We start from the raw sequence: 19,467 nt of genomic DNA on the forward strand, positions 1-19,467 counted from the left end.
TGGAACCTTATTATAAGCTTTTTCTAAATCAATAAAAATCAAATGTAGATTCTCCTTATTATCTCTGAACTTCTCCATCAAACCTCTCAATAAATGTATAGCTTCCATAGTAGACCTGCCCGACATAAATCCAAATTGATTATGAGAAATCTTTGTGATGTGTCTTAACTTATGTTCAATTACCCTCTCCCATAACTTTAAAGTATGACACATCTACTTAATTTCTCTATAATTTGCACACTCTTGTGCATACCCTTTATTCTTAAAAATGGGGAACAAAATACTCTTCCTCCACTCCTCAGGCATCTTTTTTAGCTTTTAAAATAATATTAAAGAGTTTAGTAAGCCAAGAAACTCCCAAATCTCCCAAACATTTCCACACTTCAATTAGGATATCATCAGGTCCTACAAACTTTCCACCCTTATTTTTCTTTAAAGCCTCAACTTCTTTTTTACTAACGCGAAGGTAAAATAAAACATTTTATTATTATTCACGATATTAAGATCACTAAGGTCGGTCGTATTTTCAGAAACTTTATTAAAAGTTTATTAAAATAACTCACCCACTTATGTTAATATCTTTTTCTAAGAAAAGTACTTTATGATTTTCATCTTCAATACACATTACTTGAGTTAAATTTTTACTTTTCTTTTCTCTTTGTTTGGCTACTTTACACATATATTTTTCACTCTTCTTAGTATCTAATCTATTATAAATATCATTAAAAACAGAATTTTTAGCATCATAGATTGTTCTTTTAGACTCCCTGCGGGCCGTTTGATATTTATCACAGTTCTCTAAGCTTTTACATTTAAATCAATTTTTATAACTTAACTTCTTATATTTTATCTTTTCTTGCACATTATTATTCCATCATAAACTATTTTTATTTATAAAAACTTTTTCTTTTGATTCTCCAAGCACATCTTTTGCTACTTGTTTAATAGTATTTGTAAATTTATTTTTTATTTTTTTATTTTTACAATTTAACATTCAAATTAATTAGGAATTCAAATGGACTTGGACCTATAATTTGGTTGTTTTGAGTATGATTCCGAGGCTCTCCTAATTACAGAAACATTTTCTTGTTGATGTAAGGGCAAAGAAGATCTTAAGGCAGGAATTATATAAGAGGAGAATATTTATTTTCCTTTTGTTTAACTTTTTTCTTCCTAGCACATGTATTGGTAGGAATTTTCATGCCCGGGCATTCCCTTTAATGGATTAATCATTCACTATTATTCTGGATCAGGCTATGTTTGGAGGTATATGTAATGTATGTTTTTATCTTACTGTATCTTTTGAATTGTCTCTTAAAGGTAATTTTTTTTTAAATAAGGATTTAAAGCAAGTAATTCTATGCAAATGTTTTTGTCATGCTTAAACAAAATGATGACATTTTCAGCTCTTATAATGTTGTTCTTTGTTTCTATTATATTTCTAGTTTTATATAATCTAAATATAAATGATTGTTCATTGGTTTCTGCTATCTTTGGAATTGCTCTTGATTTTCGTAATCATTTGGAATTCTAACTTCTTTCCCCTCATAGATAGTTATTGTCAAAATAATCCCTTGACTTTTCACATGTTGTCATTTTAGTCCTAGAGTTATAGAAGTGCCAAATTAGTCCCCAATTTATTTTAATATGGGCTGAAATAGTCCACGAGAAGTACTTTTTTATCCCCTTTTAAAAGTATCTGTCAACTAAATTGACATTTTTATACTCTTAAGACTAAAATGGCCCCTGGCAAAAATCAGGGAACATTTTGACACTTTTCTGCATCATCCAATCATGCTCATGCTATCGACAATATTTGTCCTCTCCTTTCATGTGTCTAACTCTGACCTTGGATAGAAATTTTGGGCATTGTACTCGAGGCTTCTTGAATTCTATTGGATTGAATGTTGCTCTGCATGTTGCCTTGTATGCTTCTTTCTCCCATTTGAACGTACAGGATTAACATTCAGTTTGTCTTTTGGCTTTGTTTTTGCTTCACAATCTTGAGTTTGTACCTGATTTAACTAATCCCTAGGTTAGCCAAATGTTGGTGCGTCACCGTGGTTCCCCAATATTGATTGACTTGTTGTCTATCCAAGCCAACTTGTATGAAGAGCCCCCATGGATCATAATCCTCTTTGCTGCAAATTAGCGTTAGTTATATGGTCTATTCAACCAACATATTAGTGTAGCTTACCCTCCTAGAGGAGTTTTTGATTCCATGCTATGCAGTTGCTTTATATGATTCATCTAACCCTCACAATAGTCATCCTATCGTTGGAGTAGTCTCAATGATAATTATAACCACTCTTGTTGTTAAAGTTTGCCCAATTGCATTTTATAGTTGTCACCTTGATTCTGTAATAGCTACAAGAGATGCCTCTCTATGCCTCGTGAGTTTTTGTGGCTGGATCCTCTTGGTTTATGGTTTTCTCTTTAGAAGAAGGTAGCGCCAGTATAACTGGATTACTAATAATTCCTTTCTTCATCTTGATGTAGTTGACTTTATCTTCTCATGATACTCAACTACAGCTATTACAATCATTTTTTCATCTTTCTTCCTTTCATTTTATGACGTTTCTATTGTGTTATTTGCCTCCATTTCTCTTAAGACATGTTTATCTTCTTGGGTACTAGCATTATCTACTTGGTTACTCTTAGTTTGACGATCTCTTGTACCCTTGAGTACTTTTGGTGCTCTCTTGATCAAGAATGTACTCATTAGTTTTTATGTTGATCTCTTGTGGCTCACTTGAGTTGAGTACTTTAAGTATCTCCTTGGGCTCTTGTATGATCTGAAAATTTCAATATTGGGGACACCTTTGCTTTTTGGGAAATTTACAGAGCTATTTGTTTGGTTAATTCAATAGTAATTAGCTTTGATCTACTTATTTCTGCTTTCACCAAAATTTGAGGAATTGTGCCCATGCATACATTTGGGATTTTCTGGACTAGTTTTGAATCTCACAAATTATGGGTAAGGATCAACGTTGTGTTAGTTTAGTATTCAAAGTTAGAGTGAAGGTTACTATTGAACCTTAAACTCAGCTCTATATACTAGGATTTTGTGTGTTCCGAAGATCAATGTTATATGTGGCCTTGATTCTTGGATGACCAATAAATTTAGACGCAATGTTGGGCTTAGATTTGGTTAAAAATTGAAGATAATAGTAATCGTCGATTCATAAGTGTTTAAGATGGGCTTTATGATAGATACTTCTAAAAAATTGGTTTTTGTTTATATGGTCAATTGTCTCAAAAAAAAAAAAAAGGCTCGTTAATAAAAGAATATGTAGATTGAATGCTAGAAGGCTCGTTAATAAAAGAATATGGTAGATTGAATGCTAGAAATATGCTTTTAAGAAGAGATTTTGGGAATTGCATGAGAACTAGAGACACTTTAAGCCAATTTGAGAGGATCTTTCTTAAGTTGGATTTAATCCTCCTTTCATCTTACTTGATCTTCTCTTATGCTCATTTCTTCCTTGCTTCTTAATGTTCTCCTTCCCTTGATCTGTCTCCTTGAGTACTTCCTCCCTTCTGCTTGAGTCCATTTAAGTTTCTTCCTTTTTTTTTTAAACTCGAGCTGAGAGTGTTTAGAGAGTGAGAAGAGGGTAACTTTGAATATATAGAGAGAGATATAGGATTTGTCAAAATAACTAGTTTTACATTACCCTTCCTAAGTGTCTAGCAAGGGGAAGGAAGCCTTTTATTGTGATTGAATGCAATGGGTTGTTGATTCCAACATGGACCCATTTTTGCGCAAGAACAATTGTCTTAATGGATTTCGATCTTGGTCCCTCCATCTTCTTTGACATACGTTTTTGATGAGTTGCTTTGCTTGCTCAGATAGAGTACTTTCTTTTTCACAAATTCTCATAAAAGGCTAGTCTCTAAAAATAAAGGCTTGCTAATTGAGCTATAGTCGGTTTCCTAGGAGAATAAGGAGTTAGCTGTGAGGCCCTAGCAATCCATTCAATAACGTGGGGGCATTGGATCACACAATCCCTCTTCGTAAATTGTCGTGATCTCCGAGCTCCACACAGTTCCGCGTGCGTGGAATATCGTGCGACTGCGGGACAATAACTTATGACTGGATGTCCAAACTTTCCAAATCTTAGCTAGATCTTTTTCTTTTTTTAGGTTTTTTCTGTTCCGTTATTTCTAATTAGGTTTAGTTCTATAGAGGAGACTGTTTATATGATTTTTTTTTTTGTTTTGAGGAATTTTGACGTTTATCGTGTTTGAAGACTTTCTTCTCTATTTTATACTCCCCGGAGTGCTGTATCCTCTTCTTTTTTGCGAGTGGTGTGTCTGTATCTTGCTCATGAATAGGTGGTGGATCTTTATTGACATCCACATCTCGCCATTTTGCAGTTCCACCCACTATTTTTATTTGGGACAACAACCAAATTCATCGCTTTTATGATTGTTCCCTTGTTATTCCACAACTATCTTCCCTCAAAACTCGCTTCCCATACATCTTCTACGAACTCTACAATGATATCATTTGGTACTAGAGTTTGACAAATCCTAGATTTTAGGGTTTTCTCTTCCTCATCACAAATCCAAGATTTCGAAAGAAATAAATTATCCACACCATACCCAAACCTTTATACTGTAATTTCTAAGCCTGATCCTAAATTTTCAAAATCCAACATTCATACCTTCACAAAAATTTTACCTGAAATCTACCAACAAAATCTTAGCGTCGACCAACTTTGATTTGCAATCCTACATCTGCCAATAATCTTGATAGTGAGAAAATGACACAATGTCACATTGGAGAAATGTACGAAGAGCTATCCAAGAGCTTACTAGGGAGGGCATATAGCGAGAAATCCAACAACAACAATGATTTACAACTTTTGAGAGTAGATAACCCAGATAGATCACTTGAAGTCACAATGGTAACTTGTCAAATCAAGAGTGAAAATGAATCTCCTCCATTAGGCAATTTTTAGTGGTGAAGAACCAATACCCGACGATTTGATATGAGATATCCAATAGACTAGAATTTTGGAGCGAAGATTTATTGACTTGATTTTGACATTCACATAGGTCAAAACGAGTTTATTGAGCAACTCCAAGCATTATAAAGAATTTTTTAAGTACAATGATATTCTACCCGAACATAAGGGTAAAACTAGGCTCCATTAAGTTAAAGAAGAGTGCACCTCTGTGGTGAGAGAACAAAAAAAAAAAGCAAAATCAGTATTTGATTCAAGATGAAATGAGAGATGCAACAAAACTACCTACCAATTTTTTATAGATATTTTATGTTCTTGATACTTCATCACTTTCAACAATAAGATCTCTTAGTAGAGGGGTACACAACTGATTTCAAACAACTTATATTGAAGTGTGAGCTCATAGAGCATGAGGAGAACACCATAACTTGATATCTCGAGGGATTGAGATCATCTATTAACAACTTGGTGTAGTTACAACTTTATTGGACATTATAGAATGTCCATACCCTAACTTTGTAGTTGGAGAGATAGCTTAATAGTATCAGGTCCACTCTACCCTTATAACTTATATTGAAGTGTGAGCTAGTAGAGCATGATGAGAACACCAAAACTCTCTATCTGGAGGGATTGAGATCATCTATTGACAACTAGGTGTAATTACAACCTTATTGGAAATTATAGAATGTCCAGACCCTAAAGTTGGAGAGATAGCATAGCAGCATCATGTCCACTCTACCCTTATAAGTATAGGTCAACCTCAAGTTTAGGCATCAAAGTACACTTGGTGGAATACCCAAGCCTACCCTGCCCGAGGAGAAACTTCTACAGGGTGGAGAAAAGTTGGAGGCTGCCAGTGCTTCTAATTCTATCCCAATCAGGAAGTGTTGGTACATCGTGTCTCATTGCCCAAACAAAACGGTGATCCCTTTGAGTAGGGAGTAGAGAAAATGTAGATTATGACACAGGATACACTGGAGAAGTTGAGAATGCAAAAGAGTATCTGCTTCTAGTCGAAGTGGAAGAGATGTAGTGATCCAACAGATCCTTCATATTGAGCCCATGAGAGAGCAACAGTGGCTCTAGTATAATATTATTTGCATTGTTGTATCATACAGGAAAAGGTGTGCAACCTCATTATAGATGGATGCAGATGCGAAAATGTGATATCTACATAAATAATAGATAAATTGAGTCTCCCCACTCAGAATTTTTCTCATCCATATTACCTGACTTGGTTGAAGTAGTAAGATTAGCCCTGATAGAAGATACCTCGCGAAGTTTTTTTTATTGGAGAGTAGTTTCAGGAGCAAGTGCGGTGTGACAGTACATATGGATGCTTGCCATATTATATTAGGCTAACCTTGATAGGAGGATTGTTGTACAAATCATAATGGCTACAAGAATACATACTCTTTCTGACGTAGGACTGCTGGAGGCTGAATTGGCCGACCCTAATTAGGGTTTAAGGGCTGCTGTCTCCTCCTTCCCCTCTATTATAGTTAGCTCACTTTATTAAAAATATGCTGTTATTTACTTGTAGGGTTTGATTTTTGTGAGATTTCTGTTTGGATTGTTTTCGACGTCCCTCTTTTCTTTTGTAGACCTGTATTTGACAACAAGGATATGCTCCGGTTGTAACTCGTCCAGAGGTGGTGTATATCTTCCTTTTCTCAGCTTGTTGCTGCTACTCCTGCACCCCGACTCCCCGTTGCTAGCCCTCTCCCCCCCACACTCCCTACTTCCAATTGAATAAACTCCTTTGCCAGTTTTTTGGCCGTCCCTCTCAGTCAGCCATCCCACTTCTATCATGCTAGACCCAGCCGCACCATCCACCACAAGCCTCCCTACCGCAACTCCCTCCTGCCACCTATATTCCCTTTGCCTCCCAACAACCTACTGTTGCTTATTCCTCTACTAATCTCCTCCCTCTTGTACCTTACTACGCCATCTACTGCTCCAATCGACCGCCTTTATCCATGTCACCCTTGTTGCTCCTAACTTGCATGCAGTCACCATCCTATATGGATCCCACAACAACTGTGATCATTCCCAAATTCAACCACAACTTCGTCCCCTTCCTATGACTCAAATTGGCTCCTCTACCTTCCCTTTGCTAGCCTGCTGCCAACTCGCCAGTCCCCACATCGCCATCCACCGACCGTCCCTTCGCGCCCTAGCCGGAGATTCGTGTTGTGCTGTATTTTCTTTTCTTTGTTTTGAGTCTTGATTGTAAGCCCGTTGTTTTTGAGTAATAAAATTTACTTTTTCTATTGTGGTTTGAGTTAACTCCGATATCATTTGATATCCGAGCTAGCCTAGCTTTAGTCCTATCCTAGAGTTTCCTACCATCCACTTCACCCCTCCACCAAAAATTCTTTCCTTTTTCCAAACCATAGCCATGTTTTGACCTAATACTAATTTCTCCTTGCTGATTTTCAAAATTAGCAACCCTAAATCAATTTCTACATTCTCTTTCACCTCCCAACTCTAAACTCTAGTCATGCCATCAGGGAGATACATGCTCGAGCCTACTCGAGAACAGATGCAACAAGATATTTGTAAACTTCTGTGAGGCTTGCAGACATTGAGAATGAAACACGGGGGGAATTACCTTTGGTGATAGGAAAAGTCAAAGAGGCGAAAGAGATGAGAATTTCAACCTCTTTCATTGGGAGGATTTTAGTGATGAAGAAAGGCCATGACTTTTCATAATCCAGAATCAGAGGATGCTTAGATAGGGGACCTCATTTGGAGGACACAAAGACTACAAAATCAAGGTGGATCTTCCAGAGTTCGATATAGGTATGGATCCATCTTTGAGTACAGAGAGGTGCCAAAAGATGAAAGAGTGAAGCTTGCAATTATCAAATTAAGAAAGAACACCTCTCTAAGGTGTGAAAACCTACAAAAACAAAGAAAGGAGGACAATGACATATCACCAAGTGGGAAGATGAGGATGCAGAGAAAATATTTGTCACCTCACCACCAACGGGATATGTTTCTGGGCTCCATCACTTGCGGCAGGGAGATTTATCAGTGGAGGAGTTCACTGCCTAGTTTGACCAATTGTAGATGAAGTGTTAGTTGTTTGAGCTTGAGAAGCATATGATAACCCATTATTTTGGAGGCTTGAAGCTTGCTATCAACGACGTGTTACAATTGCTGCTCTATTAGTCACTTGAAGATGTGCAGACCTTAGCATTGAAAGTGGAAAGACAATAGAAACAAACCAGGAAACCACCACTAGTCAGACAACCATCCACAGCTGGAGAAATCGACAGGAACATACCTCAGGGTGTTGAGAAAACTGGTTTAGATAAGGACAAAGCCATCCTAAGTGACAAGAATCCCTAGAAAAGCAGCACACCTACTATAGTTCCCGCTCGAAAATGCCTTAGATGCCATGGATTTGGGCGGCTCATCGCCTCTACTTGTTCGATGAGCCCAATTGTGTGTTTTATCGAGCAAGGCGTCGTGGAAGAGGTTAACAATGAGAAGCAACTGAGGAACATGGTGAGGTGTATCATCTTCAACCAAATGGAGAGATGCTTGTGGTTTGACGGGTCTTACAAACCGAGGATGCGAGGGATTTGCAGTGGCTTCATCGCAATATATTCCTGTTGCATTGTGAACGGGAAGGTATACAATATAACTATCGATGAAGGGAACAATAAAAACATGACTTCTACATGAAGTTGGGCCTCATGACTTGGAGGCACTTCCAACTATACTCTCTGATGTGGCTAATCGAAGAAGGAAAATAGTTCAGAATTGGCTAGAGGTGCCTAGTAGAGTTTTTGATTGGGAGACAACTGCAGGATCAGGTGTGATGTGACATAATATCAATGAGTGCATGCCACTTTTTATTGGGGAGACCATGACAGTTTGATTGTAGAACTCTTCATGACAGATTCAGGAACACATACTTCTTCACTAAGGATGGGAAGCCTATCGTCCTTCTGCTTTCGGTGAAGCCCGAGGTCACAAACATCGTTTCCAATAGAGCAACATAAACTGTAACACTTTTGGTTAAGTTAGAAGATGATAAGACCGAGACACCAACTCCAGACGTGGCGTCACGATCGAGAGCATTTTAAGATATCACGGTCAATACCTTACCACTATGGCCAACACTATTTAGGGAGGTTCAGGTTACCCTTACTTCAGATAAGGTTTAACAAACCGTGGATTACTTTGGGGGTATTCAACGACATAGGCGAGATACACAGAGTTAGTTCAGTTCACTAGTGAACCCCCATGAGGGTGGATCAATATGGATGTATGCTTGCAAGTGGAGGAAAATCCTTAGGTGCTTTGGGAGACAGTTCAACCGACAGTGTGATACAGGTGCTGCTACGATTGTAGACGAAAAAATAGAACCTTCAACGAATAAAATTGAAGCTCTCCCAACCCTGTGAGACTAATGCGGGCCTGCTCGGGTTGAATCAAGCTTTTGGTTCAGTAAACAACTACCGGTTTAGCAACGAGGCTGACCGACCGACCCTAATTAGGGTTGGAGGGTTGCCGACTCCTCCTTCCCCCCTTCTAGTTATCTTAGTTTATTATAAATATGCTGTTATTTGGTTTTAGGGTTTAATTTTTATGAGATTTTTGTTTGGACTGCCGCTGGTGTCTCACTTTTTTCTTCTAAGAATGTATCTGAGGATGAGAAGTTGCTTTGGCTGTAACTCATCCAGAGGTGCTGTATATCTTCCCCTTCCTTGCTTGTTGCCTCTTCTTCTGCACCCCAAGTCCCGACCACCAGCTCTCTCTCCCACTCCTTGCTTTTAGCTGACTAGACTCCTACTCTGCCAGTTTCTTGGCTGTCCCTTGACATGCATCAATTTCATGTGATTTTATCCACTTTTATTCTTGCATTTTATCTTATTTATCATGATTTTATGTTTAGGGAAGGTTCTTTGTGTTGTTTTGCGGGTTATAGTTGTTAAACACACAAAACTAAGGCAAAAAGCTCAATTTAGTGTTGTCTAGTGCAGTAATGCTAGAATTGGGCGTGACCGTGCCGTCGGACGTCTAGAAGCGTGATTTCTTGCCTATTTTGGACCTAATGACAGATTTAGAGAGTTTGGATGCCTATTTTGGATTATTAATGTAAACCTAACTATAAAATGTGTTTTTGTCATGAGAAAAATTCTTATTTGCCTCTTGGATGCTTGGAAATAAGAGATATGCCCTAGAGAAGGCTTGGAGGCTGTTGGAGGCAGATTTGAGGAGAGAATTTGTGTGCTCTTTTGAGGCTTCTCTTCCTCCTTTGGTAAAAACATATTAGGGATTTTTTTCTCTTTGTGAGTAGAGAGCTTCGTATGAAAGGGAGAGTTACCGTCATCAAAGAGAGATAAGTTATTATAAGCTTTCATGTATTTCTTACTTGCAATATATTCCTGTATAGTTTTTCTCGCTTTGGTTTTCTCTGCGATGCGTGACTAAATTCTTCTTTGTGTTTCTATGATATTGGGTTAGTGAATTTATCATGATTTTTCCATAATATTTTTTCATTAAACGTTTTCTTTGAACTTTTATGGCCTTGTTGTTGGTTAACATCCAAACTTAATTTAATCTTAGTTTGACCAACTAGAATGCTAAAATATTTCGTGAAACTACTACCTTTAACCGTTGCGTGTGGAAATGAAAGATTAACCACATAATTCCGGAGGATGGACATATTCCAATAAAACTTTGCAATTATTCCAAGGGATCAAAAAATTCACGCAGAATGCCATGAGGATTGAGGAAGCCTCAACTTTATGGATTATATGCTCCTTTTGACTTATACATAAGTATAAGAAGTACTATGCCTTCGATTGACATCAATCACATAGAAAAACACGTCGAAAAATAACTATCACCACGATCCTCAAATGATAGAGGCACAAATCTCATAAATCTTGAAGGACTTACAAAATATTTCCGCTGTTTTTTTATTTCTGCTATCATCCACTTGCTCTATTTTGCTAGAACCTTAGGATTTAAAAATCTGTTTGTGAGCACGCCAAGCTAGGCTAGCTAAATCAGTAAACTAGAAATTTTTCCGCGGAACAACTGTTACACTTTCCCTATGGGAAAGTTATGCAATACTCTTTAAACGCATTATTACTTGACACATGCACTTGCTTTGTACGACCGATTTGTCCCGCGATTTGTTTTGGCGCGCCATTCCTCTCAATCAACCATCCCTATTTTGTCCCACCAGACCCAGCCTCACCATCTACCACAAGCCTCTCTGCCGTGACTCCATTCTTCCACCCTTTATTTCTTCTGCCTCCTAGCGACCTACTATTGCGAATTTCTCTCCCAGCCTCCTCCTAATGTAGCCCGCTCCCCCATCTACTGCACTAATCGACCACCTTCCTCTACGACACCCTTGCCGCCTCTAACCTTCACGCAATCACCATCCTATATGGACCCCACAACAATCGCAAAAGCCAGGTTTTTTCCTCGATCAAACCACAAACCCCTCCCCTTTCCGTCACTCTAACTGACACCCCTACCTCCCCATTGCCAGCCAACCGCCAACTCTCTAGACCCTTGTCGGCCAGGATTTTTAGAAAAAATGGATGGATTTAAATTTAAATTTAAATTTAAGCATATATAGATATAAATGTAATTTTGATTTTGAATTTTTTTTTTGATTTTAAAATAAATGAGACTAAACGGGTTTCACATATTGGATAATTTGGACTGCTGAACGTGATACCACAAGTAATACACTATCCCGAATAATAAACATATCACTTGTAGTAGACTCAATCACCAAAATCAAAGAATTTTGTGACATCTGTTTGGTCTGCGAAACCTTTTATATGAGGCTGACAAGTTCCTCTACCTAATATAAGGATTAGATAAAATAAAGGATTAGATAAAGTTTTTTTTACTTGGGTTTCAAGTTTTCTATAGAGGCAAACCCCCATACTTAATTACATTTTAAATGACCGGGGTCACTTAAAAAGACTCGATTAATATCAGTGGTTCTGACTTCAATATTTCAAAGTTTATGTTTCCAAGATTGGACACGAGAAAGTCAACTGGGAGTGGTTAAAATAGGAACAATTATTTTAAGGAATCCAAAGGAATGAAGAGTAGGGGATATTACGAATCCGAGGAGAAGCCCGGTGAACTTACAACTTATAACCCTGTTGTGCAATTACAAGTCTTTTAGGCATTTTAGGATTTACACCGTACCATACGACAATCTCAAAATCCTAAAATGTGTTAGGACTTGTAATTGCACAACAGGGTTATGCAAAAGCCTAAAAGACAAGGTGAGGATTTACGTTGAGCTAAACAAACTACCTCGAAGTCCTATGAGTTGTTATTTAAACTAAGGAAAATGTTTAGTTGCCGTAGACTTATTGTACTGTTAGATTGTCATCCCCCCGTCCGCTTAAGCCTAACTCTTGAATCATTTAAACTCTTACTTTCTTCCAATTCTCAACAATTCTCACAATTACAATTTTATCATTTTTATGTAAAAAAAAGAGTGATTTGCTACCATATTTCCCCTTGAGTTTCAATCATCTCAACAGACTAATTATCATTGTTTTTCTTTTAGTTCCTTCCCTTCTGATTACCCATTTTTTTTAAAGGCGTGAATCAATCCTGAAAATAATTAAATCAGAAATTCTCATTTTTAACTTAACCATAGACAAAAAAAAAAGAAAACAAAACCAAATAAGCGGAGGAAGCCGACCCACTTAAACAAAATCAGCAAAGCCAGAAGCGAAACCACAAGTGAATCGATCTAAAAACGTTTAAATTCTTTCAAAAATAAGTAATTAAATAAACTTCCAAAACATCAAGGAAATTGAACTCGAAAAGAGCATTTAAAGTTTTCAAGACAACAATAATATAAAATTTAAAATGACGTAAAAGTAACATTTTGAGACTTTCAATTTAGTATCTAAAAGAAGACTCAAATGAAATAATTCAAGTTTTCAGAAACAAAGAGGCTTAAAAAACTTTCAAATCTTCAAAAATCAAAATGATTTGAAAAGACTTCCAAATTTTTCAAATAAAACACTTAAAAGCTTCCAGGTTTTGTAAAAGTAAAACATTACCACTCTCCCAAACTTTCCAAATAGAGTTTGAAAAGTTTCAGATTTTTCAAATGTAAAGCATCAAAGCATTTGTAAACTTTCCATATTTTCCAAATAGAATACTTAAAGCTTCTAAGTTTTGCAAAAGTAAAACATTGCCGCTCCCAAACTTTCCAAATATAGTTTGAAAATTTTCAGATTTTTCAAATGTAAAACATCAAAGCATTTGTGAATTTTACAAATTTAATATGAGAGCTTTTAAATTTTTCAAGAATAAGGCACTGCCACTTTCCATGGCTTGTAAACAAACATAAAATGTTCTCAGATTTGTTAAAGTGAAGCACCAAAGTATTAATCTTTACATACCTACCATCTTATCTGCGCATAGAAGGCATATACCACGCTTAAAAGGGCAACAACAATAATACATCGATTACTAATAAACCCATCGACCCTACATACACGAGAGAATTTCTCAAAATTATTTACATACAAACAACACAATTATCATGTGTTTACACATTAAACACCTAAAAATTCAAGGGTTTATGCAAAACCCCTTAAATCTTTAAACAAATATGGTCATTATTGTCTAGTTCTTATGCATGAGAGTATCAAACCAAAATATTCATATGAAAGTTTAGGTGTTAGATATGTAAACACAAAGGAATTGCATAGCATATATGTAAATGTTTAGCAAATCCTTCATGCCGAATCTTCTAACGCTGGAAACACACAGATATTGTTATTCCCACTGAATTTATTATCAAGCTACTTTATTTTTTGCATGTTACGAAGATACAGAGACTTTAGGTGGGGAAGAAGCTGCCCAAAAGGTGGCAGAGTTTCCCACGCCGAGCACCGTTAGACGGATGTGCTCCAGATTGGAGATCAAACTTGCATTGTACATCCATTTTGCATAGCTTATACCCTAGTATGAAACTACAGACGAACTCTTTAGGTTTTTGTATGGTTTAAGATTTTCGAGCACGTTCACATCTAAGTCAGAATTGACAAAGTTCCGTAGGCTTCCAACTCCCATGTCTGAGTTCCATTCATCAATAGTATTGCCCCAATTCAAGAATAAATATGTGAGTTTTCTCCTCTCAAGTAATTTTGTTGTGCTAGCCTCCCTAGCATCCTCCACATTTTTCAGAAAATTTATTTTTAATTCACGCACCCCGCTCATACGTTCCAACTCAACAATTCTATAACCATTCTCATTCTTAACATTAAACTCAATTAGTTCTTAAAGTGACCTTAATTTCCCAATTCCAGGTGCATTAGAAAATGCATTCAGGGGCAATTTCAAGTGACGCAAATTAGAAAGACTACTTTAAAAAATGCATTCAGGGGCAATTCCAAGTGACGCATATTTGAAAGATTACTCATATCGCCAGGCAAGAAATCATCAGAGCAATTATGAGCACATTAAACCCAAGGCATGAAAGTAGACTAAAACAAATAATTCATTCAAATGCTTGAAGAAAGATGAGGAAGAGGGTCACCTCTTGATGCAGATCCAAAACAAACTCAAGAACAAACCTAAGAAAAAAAATCAACAGCACTTCTCTTAAGAACTTTGATGCAAAAGCACAAGACTCATAACCCAAAAGCTTCGAGAATATAACAACGAATGCACACGACTGATAGAGATCCAACAATAACCAGCCAAAGATGCAACAACACTTTCTCCTCTCTTCTCCTCCCAAAATTTCAACAACCCCCAACCCTACCCTAGGTAGGGCTTTTATAAGCAGGGAAGAGAGAAAGAGCTGTACCTACTATGATGGAGTGGCCAAATGTGGTAACGAGAGAGGAAGAGGCACATTTAGGGAGGAGGAAATGCGGCCTTGAGAAGGAGAAAGGTCGAACAGGTAAAGCCTCTCGATTGTGAGGTTGCTCGGTCGGGCGGCTCACGAAGAAGAGTCGGGCCAGAAGGATCGAGAAGAGCTGTGAAAATAGACTAGCCAGGGTTCGGGCAAAAGAGTAAATTCGCGCAAATGGGGGGGGGGATGGCATTCCGTGCGAACCTGCTCGTGAGAGAGTGGGGGAGACGAAGGTGGCCCAACCGGGTAGCTAGGGCCGGGGGTGGGCTATCCGCGAGACAAAATTGTCTCGAAATGGGGGAAACCGGCTGGGAGTGTGAATTAGGTTAAGGATTTAGGAGGAATAATGAAATGCCTTCTTTATTATTATTAATTTTATAATATTTAATATTAAAATCTCCCAATTTGCGCACTTTTCACTTGTGTTTGAAATCATAGCAAAATGGATGACTCTCCTAGATAAAATCGACGTCCCGGACGCACTGATAGAACCCGTTTCGACATCCGGGGTTGTTCAGACAAGTGTACTGATTTGTGTGCAATTTGTTCGTGTGTGAAATTATAGCAACATGAGCGTACTTTTTAGCTAAAATCGACGTCCCGGACACACTGGCGCAATCCATTTCGTCATTCGAGGTCATCCGGACGAAGATCGGGTAAAAAAACATCAACTTCGATGTCTTCAAATTTCAGGTTCTTGATCGGTCATTTCAAAAATTGACTTGTGTTTCAATTAATTGTGAAGTTTTTACAGGTGTAGGTTTTTACAGGTGTAGGTGATGCTTACAGGTGTAGGTGATGCGAATTGTGGTATTTGTGTGTGCGAATGTACTAAAGTCATTATGGATGTCCTAAGGCTTTTAAATCCTATAGGAACTCCACTCGGGCCGTGACGTGTTGGTCCTCGCCACTCAACCCAGTGGCGATGATACATGATCTTAGCCACTCAACCGGGTGGTGATAGCTCAAAATCATAACCACTCGACCAAATGAGAATGTCTTGGGACCACCATTGTGAGGCTTCACAAAAGCGTTAAGAGATGGTTTGAGTTTCTAAATGGTGTGGGTCCCGACAATAGTCCTCTAAGATAGTCGATAGGAAAGTCCTATGGCTAGATCCTAGGCTCTATGAAGAGGAAGGAAAGACCTCACAAAAATGAGGTCAACAACCCCACATAACCGTCCACTAACTGTCTCGTCTCGCCCTAACTCCCGTGTCGCATTTTCTTTTTCTATTTTGAGTCATGATTGTAACACCATTGCCTTTTAGTAATAAAATATGCTTGTTCTATTGTGGTTTAAGTTAACATTGATATCACTTTCACAAGAGATGAGATGCACATTGTATGCTTGCATTTTAAGTAGTCCGAGCAGTTTGAGGATGTGGCGATGCGAGCTATCTTTTTATAGGTTATGAGAGAGGAGCCAATAATGGTGATGCTAGAAGACAATGTCATGGAATTTGAGGCACTGCGACCCTCACTAGAGTAACTTTCAGTTTATTCCTGGGTTGCCACTGTTTAGAGTGGTCCAACATGTCTAATTTTCTGACAGAGATGAAAATTTTTTGAGATACTCTTGTAAGACTATAACATAAGCTTGGTATTAAGTTTCAGTTTAGTTTAGTAACACACCCAAGGACAGAGGGTCAGATAGGAGTTATCGCAAATTTGGAAATCACTTTTGGTGCTTTGTGAGAGAGAACATCCTGCTGTGCGGAGAGTGATCGAGGTTACTCAGATACGAGCGCCTTGATGCTCAAAATTTTTGCAAAGAAATCAGTTAATCATGCAAATATGTGTCAATCAAGAAATATATGGATAAAGAGTTTGCGTATCGATCTTACGAGAATAGTCGTTAAAATGTTTCTAATAGGGGAAGTTCTAATGTACACCGTTGAATCTAGTTTGAAGTGTTCAAAGTGACATAAAAGTCCTAACAATCCAATAATTAGAAATGACAACTACAGAAAAGTTAGAGCAACTTTGAGTCTTTCAAAGGTGATGTGGCTCATGTTCCTATGATACTGATATATTGTTTTCTTTATGTTTTTCCTATTAGTTCCTTTATGTGATAGTTGACAACCAGGGACACAACCCTTCTCAGCTTATGTCTAGGTCAAAAGAAGAGTTGGATACTATATTACAGTTAAGAGACACTTAATTATGCAGCATTTCCCAGGATTTCTCGCATCTTCTATGTTGCAATTTTTTTCCAGCAATATGTCTATTCCATCAGGTTATTGTGTGTTTACCTATTTGTTTTTTGAGGTGACATAAATTTTATATTATAAGAGATTTTAACATTCTATCGGGTTTAATTTCAAAGTAAATTATAGCCAGAAAGTTAATACATCAACATATGAAATTTAAAGACAAAATATTTACGGGGAAAATTTCATGATAGAAACGAGCAAACCTTTATGCTTTACATCAATATAAGAAGATTGAGATGTGAATGTCAGGCAGCGCCGACTGATGATAACTGCTCGCGAATGTTGGATTGCCGGTACAACAACAACCCTAGTATTTTGGTGAAAAGATAGAATTCTAAATGTCGGAGACTGCACCTTTAAATAAGGAATTGATGTCCTTAGTAGTTATGATGGCTTTCTCTGGTAGCTGCCCTAGCGCAATGGGTTAGATTAATCTTCCAAGGAAAAAAAGTGATCGGATTGGTAGATGAGCTTTGCTCAACCATTTTGGTAGGTGTGCTTAGTTCAATAACTTCAGTAGATCGGCTCAGTTTAACCACTTCGGCAGATAAGCTCAGTTCAATTCAACTATCCGGTAGGTGTGTTCAATTTAATAAGAGAAGATTTCAGTGTAAACTTTTGTATACCGTGTTTGTGTATACATGCATATACATTTAATTCCGTCACAACCCTTTGCTACGTTAACATTTAATAAAATTTGATGAAATTAGTTTAAAGAGGAACTAATTAATTAACTATGCGTACTTTGAAAAATTAACCTATACTCCCATATGCCAAAAATATGGAAATAAAATATAGAATTTAATAAAAGTTTTCATGATTCTTTGGATGTGCAAAAAATCAGGTGTAAATTAAAAACACATTTTAATATTACATTTTGTCTTTTTTAGGCATTACATTACATTCTCCATTTTTTTTTTAAATTTTACAAGAGACCAACGAACAAAATTTGACAATGTAATGGACAGCTAGAAAAATTTGCATTGTCGATACTTCTTTAATTAAATGATAACCCAAATGTACCTGTTCATTGATATTGCTTATCTCTTTTATTTTACTGAACCCCACCTAGTTAACTTTATCATGGAAATGTCATTCTCGTGGATTTATTTTGACCTATTATATAATTTTTCTTATTTTCTGAATAGTTAATTTTTTTTAATGATTTTATGATTTTCATTCTTATACAGCCACTTAGGACCAGGAGTCAGCTGTTTACAAAGGTAATAACCTGGAGCTTGTGTATCTTTCCATTATTTACAAAGCATTTTCTTATAAATTGATTCTTGAAATATATATTTTTTTAATACATGTTGCTGAGTTCTAAAGCTCATAATCTACTCTGAAATCGAATAATAGTAGATGTAATGTCAATGAACCACATGGAAGTTTAGAATAATCGCTGTATTGTAAAAAAATAAAAAATTGTTTGGCTTATTATTATACAAATCTGCATAACAACAATAACAATAAGCCTTTACCCCCACTAAATGGGGTCAGCTACATGAATCCTTTCTCCATTGCGTTCTATTGAGAGTCACATTTTCATTTATTTCTAACAGATTAAGATCATTTTTTATACATTATGTCCGAGTCTTTTTAGGTCTAACTTTGCTTTTATTAACATAAGTCGAATCTAAAACATTTACTCTCTTAACCAAATCATCAAATGATCGACGTTTAATGTGACCACATCATCAAAGACGACTCTCTCTAATCTTGTCCGTCACTGGAGTTACACCAATCCTATCACGAGTGTATTCATTTTGCATTTTGTCTTCAAATGTAAAGCCACTCATCCACCTAAGCATTCTCATTTCTGCAACACTTAACTTTGTTTTATGCTTCTCTTTTAAAGATCGACATTCTATGCCATAGAACATTGCATGTCTCTCCCCATCTTATAAAATTTTCCTTGCAGTCTAAACGGTACTTTTCTATCAGACAAAAGACGTATTCCTCCACTTCAACCAACCAACTTGAATTCTACTAAAAACATCCCATTAACATCACCATCACTTTGAACAATAAACCCGAGCTATCTAAAATGTTCACACCTTTTAATGATTTGATCACCTATAGTTACAACTCTGCCACTAGAGCTACTAATACTAAAATTTTAGTCCACATATTCAGTTTTAGATCTACTCAAACGAAGGTTTTTACACTCCAATACAAGCCTCCATAATTCATGTTTTTTTGAACTCTTTCTCTGGTCTTATCTTCAAGAAGTATATCATCAGCGAACATTTTAAATATTGCATATCATGTGATAAATTATTAGAGTTGTGGTTGTGGGATTTTGATAAGTGAAACATAATAAACATAAGAAGTTTCTACTGTTTTAAATTTCAGACTGATGAATATTTGCATCCGTTAAGTGCTTACAACTGAAA

At 36.9% G+C, this 19,467-nt stretch overlaps 1 protein-coding gene across 2 annotated transcripts in view; it reads left to right on the forward strand.

Annotated features, from left to right (window-relative positions):
* The window catches only part of LOC110032043 (protein AAR2 homolog), a gene marked incomplete at its 5' end in the record, with an annotated part of 72,583 nt that overhangs the window by 32,229 nt on the left and 20,887 nt on the right, over positions 1–19,467 (forward strand). Inside the window, 1 exon segment of one of the 2 annotated variants that reach the window (XM_020735551.1) lies at positions 18,262–18,294. Within the exon segment in view, the coding sequence (XP_020591210.1) occupies positions 18,262–18,294 (33 nt within the window). 2 annotated transcript variants of the gene reach the window in all.

Source organism: Phalaenopsis equestris, unplaced genomic scaffold, assembly GCF_001263595.1.
Source record: "Phalaenopsis equestris unplaced genomic scaffold, ASM126359v1 Scaffold000877, whole genome shotgun sequence".
NCBI classification, from domain to species: Eukaryota; Viridiplantae; Streptophyta; class Magnoliopsida; order Asparagales; family Orchidaceae; genus Phalaenopsis; species Phalaenopsis equestris.